Genomic DNA, 12,077 nt, shown 5'->3' with positions numbered 1-12,077 from the left:
CCACCGCAACACATCCAATGGGACAGCCCTTTTCATATATATATATATATATATATATATATATATATATATATATATATATATATATATACGCAGCGAGTGTTTGTTTTTTGTTACCGGACTCCTCCAATCCAGTGCGCGTCAAAAACTCACCCTTGGCGGGACTGTATCATTGGAAGTCGTCTCGTCAAAGATGTCTGTAGCTCAGGAGTACATGCAGACAGCTCACGAGGGCAGTTGCCAAAATATCTGGAGATAATGGTGTGGGTATCATCAACATTGCAGCGGAGAGAATGGGATGGTTAGCGGTGATGCCGACAAAACACCTTACAGATTCAGGTCCCACAGTTCCCACAGAAATTAGAAATAAAATACCCTGGAAAAGTATTTACCAAGTCACTGGCCATATACATAGTGAAAGTGTATTGAGGACCTAGAATGATCTCAGACACCAGGAAAAAAAAAAATAAAGATTTCTCGGGTGTTGGTTATAACTAGACGTGGACAGTCTTAATGACCGTGGCAGTAGATAAGCCAAAAGCCTAAATGTCCAGCCAAGCAGGCAAGCTAGTTACAATATGTACCATTCGCTAAGTCTGCCTTCGCCGTTTAAGTGCGATCCTCACTTGTTTATTTCTTTCGCAATTTTTTTTTTCTGTGGAAATATTTCGCTTCAGAGTTACCTATTATAATAATCCTGTCCTATGTTTTGAGAATTTTTTCTTTAATGTGTGCTCTAACATTTTTTCAAGCACTGGTTGCTCGATTTCAGGCAACTTGGAACCGTAGGATCTGTGAGAGCTTTTGTTCTTGCTTGTATTTTGTGGTAGTATGGATACTTCATAAGCTCAGGCGGTCCAGCCTACGGTAGTTCGATGCATTCACTTGTGTAATACTTTTGTGTTCATGTATAGTGCACAGATGATTATCGCTATCAGTGGAAATATTGGCATCCGACCTGTAGGAGGCTTTGCTTGCGGCAAATAATGGAACAACTGGCCCGCGTTGCGCGCTTGTAACTTCCGTGTGATATTTGCTAGGCCAGCGATAAGAGGATTAACCGTTGGTAGAGAGCCGGACGCCTGGCTGGTGGCACACCCTATCGTCCATGGCGCCACCCATCTTCTCGCCAGTCACCGCCGCTTGGTTGGTTGGACAACAATATTTCTCGTCCATGTGATCATCTTTCACGTTTTTTTGTGCCTGGGTATAATGGGCATAGAATGCTTCTTGCCTGAAGTTACAGTTTAAAGTATTTCACTTTTTCCACATAGTAAAACACATGCATTTTTTCCCATCAGTTAAAGGTCATGTAGTTACTTCCCCTTTTAAAGTGTGTTCACGTTGGGCGCTGCAGATGTGCAACGTTTCGATAGCGGAGATTTTCTTACCAATATCGGGTTTGTTCGCGGATGAGATGAGATAACGTACCCAAACCTGTGTTATTGTGTTATAAGAATGACGTAAATCTACCTTGTTAATGAACCGGAGTGTAGTCTTTCAAGTACATGGATAACATGATATTGTGTTAGGATGACTTGACGTTGTACCCTGTAAAGGTTTCTTTTACAAGGATGACATATTGTGTTAAGTTTAGGTAAAACGATCAGACAAAAAAAAAAAAACTTCAGTCCCTTGTAGTACCGAAAATTCTCTTTAGATCTTTGCTTTCACATCTCGGTCTCCACCTTTCCTCTGATTAACCAGGCCGTTTAATACCGCGACTTACATATTCTCAACAACCTGGCTAATTAGGTTTATTGTTATTCATTAAGATGGGACGACGTTGACGATAACCGAGTTCTTGTAGGAACAAACTTTTTGAAATTGAAACTGAATAATTGGTATAGACAGAGACAACCGCTTGAAAGAGATCAGGTAAAATTAAGGTTTTAGGAAAGGAAGACAATAAATTATTTGTTAGGTTAGACTTGCCGAAAGACTGAAAAAAAAAATATTTTATACGGTGTAATTACACTGTGTTGCTTTATATATCGATAAGCCATTAGCATTGCACGCTATAAATTATTTTACAGTCGCAGTTTTTCACCTTTTAAAATCACTCATAAATTGATTTCGTTTGACGTAAATAATTGTTACATATTATGTAGTCTTTAACATTCCTTAACACCTTCAAATTTGGTGTTCGGGAGTAAGTTACTATAAATAACTAGTTTTATATCCTGTTACCGAGGTGGTAATTGTTAAGTTATTACTGACAAATAACGAGAAACAAACATATTTAGGAGAGAAAGGAAATTATATTGAATATTCACCGAAAATAACAGTCCAGATGGACTGTGGCTCGATTCCCACAGCACACTGGTAAATAATTTAATTCATATATATATATATATATATATATATATATATATATATATATATATATATATATATATATATATATATGGGTACAAAAAAATAGGAAAGCTGTTACTACTTGATAGTTGATGATGATCAAGTAAGTTTCCCATGGAGGCCCTAAGCCAGGGTTTAAGTAACCCCTTAACAATAACATCAATGACCCAAGTAGGCTAATGGACTGCCAAACATAATGTGACCACTCACTTTCCTTTAGGCTAAGGAAAGGTTGCGAATATTTTTACCTTTAATTCTGATAACAGTTCTATAGATGATATGGCATGCAACCTAATACACCTGCTGGTAATAAGTAAAACTGTAATTTAAAAGCAATACATTTTAATTCCAGCCGCACAGCATAATACTTTTTAGTGGTTCTGCTTAGTACCTGGTGGTAAAAGTTCACTTAAGGAAGCATCAACTGGTTATAAATGCCCTTTCGGTCATGTAGGCCTGTACAGACAGATCCGAGCGTGCGGGAGTCCCTGTTAAACAACGGCCCCCGTTCCCCAGGTCAAGTCGGTATGTACGTGCACTATTCACATCCAGCGATGCGGCCAACGTACGCTCTTGTTACAGCTCACTGTTTCTGTTCATCTACTACTAAGATTCTCCTTAGACTCATACTGGCTCACGAGCCGCACGACCTTAACTGGTGCCCAGTTGTTATTGAAGTTATCAGTGTCTCTTTTAGACCAATTATTGGCTCGTTACTCTTGCACACTTTATGAAGACATCCTGTGTAACAGAGCGAGTTACGGCTTACCGGGATTCCAAATACATGTTAATGTTATCCCCCCAGATTGAGCAAACTGTCTGCAAAGTGGCTGGATACTAACTGATCCCCTCGTCTCTGTTCTACGTAATATAGAATGGCATTAGTTGTATTGCTTAGGCAGTTATTTGTTTGTACGGTTATTACTCTTCTAATTCACATTGTAACTTTTCCACTATACATTTTCGTTCTCATTTTCATTATTCTGACAATCTTAAGAAGTTTTATTTACCAATCATTCATTTTACAAGAATATCCTTAACCAGTAATCTCTCGATGCGTTAGCTAGGCGTGGTGGTTCATAACCCTGTCCTAGGCGACGAGACCCCACAGTCAGGATTATGTTTACAATCGCACACAAACACACGCACACGTTCCTTATCTCCCAGCCTGTTCCGTCCTGTTACATATACACTTGTGTGCCATTTTCCTCGGTAACCACGTAGCGCCAGTTACAGACGAGGGAAGCCTGCATTTAATCGTATCCATTCTGGAACTTTAGCCACCGAACCAATAGGCCCCTAATCACATGCATCCCCTGCAGATCTCTCCATGTTTTACCCCGGGCGCTTCAGTCATTCCATATATTCAGTATGTTTACGTAGCGTAAGAGCTGTGTTAGAATATGCAGATTCATGTTTGTTAGTCAATTAATTTTCATTGTATCACAAATGTTTTGCTCGAGTTTACTTCTTAATATTTTTGTCTTTTTTTTAGTGTAGTTCTTGATATTTTTGTATCATTATTTCTATAAGTACCATTTCCTTATTTTGAATGTATGGTGCAGTACTGCTTTGCATTTTGTGTAATACCTGGGGTTTACTTCGGAAGTGTGCTACACCAAACAGCTTGGAGTAGACAAGAGCGTAGTAAGTAAATGTAGGATACGTGTAATTGACTCACTGTGACATGTTGCTTTTACCACTTAAAATTACTGTCCACTGTATTTGTATACTTCTTTATTAAAAATATCAGTGTAATGATTGCCTGTAGAGCTTATTGCTTCAGAAAGGTTAGATTCCTTGTAACATGATTCCTGATTATGTTAAACTTGGCTATTAATGTCTTTATTGAGATACAATGTTAGCCTTGCTTTACAGGAGTATATGAGAGCAGCGCGGAATCTACCAGCCATATACCCTCTGCTCCACCTACACCACCCCCAGCCTCAAGATGGGAATCCTCAGAAGAACTCCCTGAAACACCTGCTCCACCCACTCCTGATCCAGTAGCTGAAGCAGAAAGGCTCACTATGTACCGGTGCATCATCTCTTCTATTGTTGAGTCTGAGACCATATACCTCGAGTGTCTTGATGTAGTGCTGCAGGTGAGTCTCTTGGCTAAGTTGATTGTGGTATCTTTTGAGGAATAATGATGAGATTAATAGTCATTGGTCATCACAACATTATACACAAAAATATTTTAGATTTGAACATACAGGGCAATGGCCTGACCTTCTTAACTATTGAACTCGATTAGATGTACAAATATTTCATCCTCCAAACCTAACTTGACACATGTTAGCTCACAGTTATGATATAATAGCTGCAGGAACAATTTATATGCTAAACATGAAAACCCTCATCAAAGTTATATGTCACATATTTAGTGGTCTTGTCTGTCTTACTTCTCCAAATATTTGTGGTTGTGATGGACTGAGAGAGCTCAGAAACACAGGTTGAGGTGCTGCTAGTGGAGCAAGACTGGATCAGAAGGGAAGGTGACGTACAGTAAGGTGAGTTGCAAGTGTCTCATACGGCTGGTGAAGGAGCAGAATGGGAGAGTCCTGTAGGAAAGGCGAGTCCCAGCCTGGTCTCATGGAGCTGTTGTAGAAGTGAGCCTGCACGGCTGTTTCTGAGGTTGTGCCGCAAATGGTGTGATTGTTACTGTAACTGCTTCAGAAGACAGGTTTTGTCAATGTAACGTAGAGCTGTCATCAGCAAAAGAGCCATAAGCAACTGGGCTGCTGCCAAAGGATGGGGCTGTTAATTAAGTCCTTATCGCTTCTGCTGGAGTAAATGCGCCTACGTTGCATGGCTGAGCACCATAGGGGTGCTCTTGTTGTGAAAGGCAATTGATCTACTTAGGCAGACGATGACACCGGCTAGATATTATGTGGCCTTGATTGACCACACCATAGGTATTAATGATGGATTGATGGTGACCCAGGTCTTTGAGGATGTTTCCTTGGGCATTGAGGAATGACGTTGATTTTAGAAGTTGAGATGCATATGTACAGGACCTCTGGTTATAAAGGTCAGGGTCATCTTCCTTTGGAGGTCAGCCTAGGTCACAGGAGGTTAATTTCAAGATGCGAAAGTACCTGCTTGGGTCTATTTTGTTTGCAGAAGATTGATTTCAAGACACTCAAGAACCTGCTTGGGTCTGTTGTGGTCACAGGATTAATGTCAGGTCACTGCCAGAGAGAGTATGCAGGGCATGTTGGAGTGACATTTGACTGTCGATGTACATACAAAGCCTCCCTGCTGTAGAACAGGACAAGTACTTAATTACCAGTCTAAAGTCTCCCAGGTCAATTTGAAATTTACATCTGTCCAACTAGAGTATTGTTATCATGTACTATTGTGTAAATCAGCATCATCTTTATTTTTATGTATACATCACAGCCCACATTATCTTCTTTTCATGTGTATCAACAGATTACTGACATTTATGACTTCTCAAAAACGTTCTCCGGGAGTATGAATCTCTCACCAATATCTATAAGACTATAGTACCAAGAGTACCTAGATCCCATCTTATTAGCATTGATGTAAGAAACATGTATGGTAAGAAGACACGAAAGGAGAAAACAAACTAGGATCAATGAAAGTAAAAAGATACAAAAAGAGGAGATATTCATGAATCAACATAATTAGAATTAGGGAAGCATTACAATAAACATAGACATGGAAAAGGAAATGTATTGATTTGAAGAAAGAGACAACATATTTAGGATTAAACCACCCAGTTATAGATTATATAGAGAACATGTTTGTAAATATGCCAATTTGCAAATTAGGTGGAGTTACTGGAGTACAACATTGAATTTCAGTACCATATTGAATGTTAGAACTGAATGTTGGAATGTAATGACGGAGGAAATGCTAGATATCATGGTTGAAAAGTAAGACTTAGTCCATTTGTCTGCAAGCCATTTGACATAAGCACTTGCAGATTTACAAAGCAAGTAGTAATTTAGAATCTTGACCTGAAATCTTGGAAACCTAATCCTAAATGATAATCTTTATGTGTTCAAAAGCTTTACCAGTACAGGAGTGTGGATAAGCAGATATGTTGGGACTCCTGAGAATGCATAATTACTTCACTTTTCATCAACAGAAAATGCTTAGAAAATTGTTTTTTCGTCAACAGAAAGTGCCGAGCATAGGTTTTAATGAACAGAAAATATCTAGGAACTTTTAATGAATAGAAAATGCCCAGTAACTTTTAATGAACAGAAAATGCTTAGTATTAACTAAGTTTGTCTGTCAGCCTCCAAGGGAAGATGAACAGCTGGAACGAATATAGAATGACCACCACAACGAGTATTCAAACCAGGGACCCCATGATTGCATTGAGTCAGCATTACTTACTGCTGTATCTGGAACATCACCCTTTTCGTTTTTTCATTCATATTTCTACTCCTAAACCACTGCACAGTCCATAGTGTTTCTAATAGCTGCAGGAAATGTATTAAACAGTTTTGAGCATTGAATGTTTAATATTTTCTTTTGTTAGGCTTGCTGAATCTTTAGATTTCTTTGGTAATAATTTAGTCTTTTATAGCTGTCTCGCCAATACTGAATTACTGTATTTTTAAATGTAAGTTGGGAACCACTTTTCCAAGATTTTCCAAATGTAGATTATGATATTCCTCTCCCATCTGCACTCAGAAGAGTACTACTTCAGTGTTTTCAATCATTCAATAGTTTAGGTACTAGACAGTGCCATTGTCAGCTTTGAAAGATCTTTGGACATTTAATAAGTCTACAATTTCACCTTCCTTGAAGGTAATGCCAACACACAGCATCATTCCATTTGGGAGAGAATTAGTACCTTGATGAATGGCATCAGTGATTATTACTTGTCTTCAAAGCCTATAAAATCCAGCTTTCCATCTGTTTGAAAGATGCAACTGTTACTTTGTTGTGTTCATTGAAGGTAAGGTCATCACAGATTATTAATCCAAGATTGTTTACATTCCTCATTAGAAGTATTTTGATGTGTTACTGTCCAGTATTATGTATTGCTTTTTATTCATTTACCCCATAATGGAGTAATGATAACTTTTCACAATACAGAAGCTTGTTATTTTCAGTGGCTCACTAAAAGACAGTTTATATGTGATTTCATGGTGTCTTTTTCAAATGAAATTTCTATACTTATTCAAGTATCATTTGGAAAGGACTGTGTGAAACTGTGATATGTATTTGTTGCTATGCAGGAATTGAAAATGAAAGGTACAAGAATAGATCCTTGAAGAACTGAGGTTTTTCCTTGGGGTTGCTGGAGATATTGTGATGTGTGAAGATCTTTTTCTTAGAAGCTGTATATCCATCTTACTCATTATGTATGATATGATTACGTGTTGATTGATAGGCACGCGAAAGAGAGACTTTTGGATGTTGATGTGCTGAGAGGTGCAACTGGAGGGATGTCTGATCATTATCTTGTGGAGGCGAAGGTGAAGATTTGTAGGGGTTTTCAGAAAAGGAGAGAGAATGTTGGGGTGAAGAGAGTGGTGAGAGTAAGTGAGCTTGGGAAGGAGACTTGTGTGAGGAAGTACCAGGAGAGACTGAGTACAGAATGGAAAAAGGTGAGAACAAAGAAGGTAAGGGGAGTGGGGGAGGAATGGGATGTATTTAGGGAAGCAGTGATGGCTTGTGCAAAAGGTGCTTGTGGCATGAGAAGCATGGGAGGTGGGTTGATTAGAAAGGGTAGTGAGTGGTGGGATGAAGAAGTAAGATTATTAGTGAAAGAGAAGAGAGAGGCATTTGGACGATTTTTGCAGGGAAAAAATGCAAATGAGTGGGAGATGTATAAAAGAAAAAGGCAGGCCAAGAAAAAGGTGCAAGAGGTGAAAAAGAGAACAAATGAGAGTTGGGGTGAGAGAGTATCATTAAATTTTAGGGAGAATAAAAAGATGTTTTGGAAGAAGGTAAATAAAGCGCATAAGACAAGGGAGCAAATGGGAACTTCAGTGAAGAGGGCTAATGGGGAGGTGATAACAAGTAGTGGTGACGTGAGAAGGAGATGGAGTGAGTATTTTGAAGGTTTGTTGAATGTGTTTGATGATAGAGTGGCAGATATAGGGTGTTTTGGTCGAGGTGGTGTGCAAAGTGAGAGGGTTAGGGAAAATGATTTGGTAAACAGAGAAGAGGTAGTAAAAGCTTTGCGGAAGATGAAAGCCGGCAAGGCAGCAGGTTTGGATGGTATTGCAGTGGAATTTATTAAAAATGGGGGTGACTGTATTGTTGACTGGTTGGTAAGGTTATTTAATGTATGTATGATTCATGATGAGGTGCCCGAGGATTGGCGGAATGCTTGCATAGTGCCATTGTACAAAGGCAAAGGGGATAAGAGTGAGTGCTCAAATTACAGAGGTATAAGTTTGTTGAGTATTCCTGGTAAATTATATGGGAGGGTATTGATTGAGAGTGTGAAGGCATGTACAGAGCATCAGATTGGGGAAGAGCAGTATGGTTTCAGAAATGGTAGAGGATGTGTGGATCGGGTGTTTGCTTTGAAGAATGTATGTGAGAAATACTTAGAAAAGCAAATGGATTTGTATGTAGCATTTATGGATCTGGAGAAGGCATATGATAGAGTTGATAGAGATGCTCTGTGGAAGGTATTAAGAATATATGGTGTGGGAGGCAAGTTGTTAGAAGCAGTGAAAAGTATTTATCGAGGATGTAAGGCATGTGTACGTGTAGGAAGAGAGGAAAGTGATTGGTTCTCAGTGAATGTAGGTTTGCAGCAGGGGTGTGTGATGTCTCCACGTATAATTTGTTTATGGATGGGGTTGTTAGGGAGGTGAATGCAAGAGTTTTGGAAAGAGGGGCAAGTATGCAGTCTGTTGTGGATGAGAGAGCTTGGGAAGTGAGTCAGTTGTTGTTCGCTGATGATACAGCGCTGGTGGCTGATTCATGTGAGAAACTGCAGAAGCTTGTAACTGAGTTTGGTAAAGTGTGTGAAAGAAGAAAGTTAAGAGTAAATGTGAATAAGAGCAAGGTTATTAGGTACAGTAGGGTTGAGGGTCAAGTCAATTGGGAGGTAAGTTTGAATGGAGAAAAACTGGAGGAAGTAAAGTGTTTTAGATATCTGGGAGTGGATCTGGCAGCGGATGGAACCATGGAAGCAGAAGTGAATCATAGGGTGTGGAGGGGGCGAAAATTCTGGGAGCCTTGAAGAATGTGTGGAAGTCGAGAACATTATCTCGGAAAGCAAAAATGGCTATGTTTGAAGGAATAGTGGTTCCAACAATGTTGTATGGCTGCAAGGTGTGGGCTATGGATAGAGTTGTGCGCAGGAGGGTGGATGTGATGGAAATGAGATGTTTGAGGACAATGTGTGGTGTGAGGTGGTTTGATCGAGTAAGTAATGTAAGGGTAAGAGAGATGTGTGGAAATAAAAAGAGTGTGGTTGAGAGAGCAGAAGAGGGTGTTTTGAAATGGTTTGGTCACATGGAGAGAATGAGTGAGGAAAGATTGACCAAGAGGATATATGTGTCAGAGGTGGAGAGAACGAGAAGTGGGAGACCAAATTGGAGATGGAAAGATGGAGTGAAAAAGATTTTGAGAGATAGGGGCCTAAACATGCAGGAGGGTGAAAGGTGTGCAAGGAATAGAGTGAATTGGAACGATGTGGTATGCCGGGGTCGATGTGCTGTCAATGTATTGAACCAGGGCATGTGAAGCGTGTGGGGTAAACCATGGAAAGTTGTGTGGGGCCTGGATGTGGAAAGGGAGCTGTGGTTTCGGTGCATTATTACATGACAGCTAGAGACTGAGTGTGAACGAATGGGGCCTTTGTTGTCCTTTCCTAGCGCTACCTTGCACACATGAGGGGGGGAGGGGGTTGTTATTCCATGTGTGGCTGGGTGACGATGGGAATAAATAAGGGCAGGGAGTATGAATTATGTACATGTGTATATATGTATATGTCTGTGTGTGTATATATATGTGTACATTGAGATGTATAGGTATGTATATTTGCGTATGTGGACGTGTATGTATATACATGTGTATGTGGGTGGGGTGGGCCATTCTTTCGTCTGTTTCCTTGCGCTACCTCGCTAACGCCGGAGACAGCGACAAAGCAAAATAAATAAATAATAAGAATGAATCCATGGATTCTTAACCAAGGGTTTTTGAGAAGTTTATGTATATCATATCAGCATTTCTTCGTTCCCAGCACATTTACAATTTTATCATAGTGATCTTTTGGCTCTGAAACTGTGTTGTCCTGGATTAATAGATTTTTTCATCCAAGAAGTTGGTCAACTTGCATTATAGGGTTAGAATTTTTAATAACGTGAAATGTCTGTAATACTGGTTGTTAGAGTTTTCTAAACAAAGACAATTTAGTAATTCTCTTGTTTACCCTGTCTTCCATTTTTCAGTACCATGTGTATTTATGAACATCTTTGTGTTTAGAATATATCTTTGCAGGTCATACCTCCTTATGCAGACAATCCACATACTCGTTCACCATCATGATGTACACCTGGCATCTCATACTTGCCTAACATTTCCTCTTGAACTCTGTCCTTTACCCATCCATTCATGTGATTTATCACACACAGTTTCTCCTATGGATATATATCCTCTGGGGATACTCTCCACAAGTGTAGCTTCATTCTATCTCTTATAATTTCAGCTGCACTGGGTAAGTTACCTGTCTCTTTTGTTCTTTCTCTCTCACTCTTTCTTGACAATGTATATAAATTTATATTTCACATCCATACATCAGAATTGGGACAAATACACCTTCATGCATACTATTTATTATGTATTTCTCTTTCCTAGGCTTTTTGTGCCCCTCCAATTTTTCTCCCTTGCATGACTCTCCTCAAAACCAAGTTTCTCATTATCACTGGACATCAGTCCTAGTTATCTAAACTCTCCTAAAGCTTCCAGTTTTTCACCGTGGATAGTTTTATTTCACTGATCTGCCATTCCAACCTTTACAAAATTTAGAGCATTATGCTAATCCTTATTCACTTTCAGAATTTTCTTGCCTCAGCATTTGTCTTGCACATATATCATCGAACTGGCCCACTAGTTCATCCAACTCTTCCCATGATTTGACTAACAGAGCATTAGTGGCAAACAGTAAATGTTGCAACTTCTAGAGATAGGTTCATATCAACAGTTTCAATGAACTGAAATTTGATCCCTTAGTGATTTCAGCTCTCCAGTTTGAAATAGAATATTAACTACCTTACTACCCTCAGCATCCACATCAATGTTTGGATATACATCCATATTTATATTGAACCTTGGTTAGATTGTACATCCAAGTTCTGTTCTCAGCCATTATTGTATATACAGACATATAGCTTAAGTGATTGCATGTTAATGAACTTCAGTATCCCCCAAAAGTTGGTTGCCCTGTACGTTACATGCCTCCATGGTAGATTTCATAATCAGAGATTTCCCATGTTTCTGGATCCTGTATTCTCAAAGAGATAAACATTTTAGATCCAAAGGGGTATGGGAGTCGGCTCCCATTGTCATGGACGTATCGAAAGGGGATTGAAAGAAGAGAGATAAAGATTTTGACATTAACAGAGGAAGGAGATAAAACAGGAGGATCACAGACAAACAGATAAGCACGTGTTTCTAATTTTGCATTGGTGTTGCCTCAGTTTCCATTCCTTAGATTGTTTTTGTTAGTTTTATTTCGTAAATGTATATCTATGTACTTCCATGAG

The 12,077-nt window shown here is 39.3% G+C and overlaps 1 protein-coding gene across 3 annotated transcripts in view; it reads left to right on the top strand.

Moving 5' to 3' along the window:
- Positions 1-12,077, top strand: part of LOC139753378 (breakpoint cluster region protein-like) — a 357,006-nt gene that overhangs the window by 294,578 nt on the left and 50,351 nt on the right. For 2 of the 3 annotated variants that reach the window (XM_071669804.1, XM_071669805.1), the window contains one exon: positions 4,237-4,463. In XM_071669804.1, coding sequence (XP_071525905.1) covers positions 4,237-4,463 — 227 coding nt within the window. Of the gene's footprint in view, positions 1-3,752; positions 4,006-4,236; positions 4,464-12,077 lie in introns of those variants that run through there. The other variant, XM_071669806.1, reaches the window with a different exon arrangement.

The sequence above is a fragment of the Panulirus ornatus genome, chromosome 14, assembly GCF_036320965.1.
Source record: "Panulirus ornatus isolate Po-2019 chromosome 14, ASM3632096v1, whole genome shotgun sequence".
In the NCBI taxonomy this organism is placed as follows: Eukaryota; Metazoa; Arthropoda; class Malacostraca; order Decapoda; family Palinuridae; genus Panulirus; species Panulirus ornatus.
The sequence above is the reverse complement of the archived record's forward strand: the minus strand, read 5'-3'. Positions and strand labels throughout refer to the sequence as shown.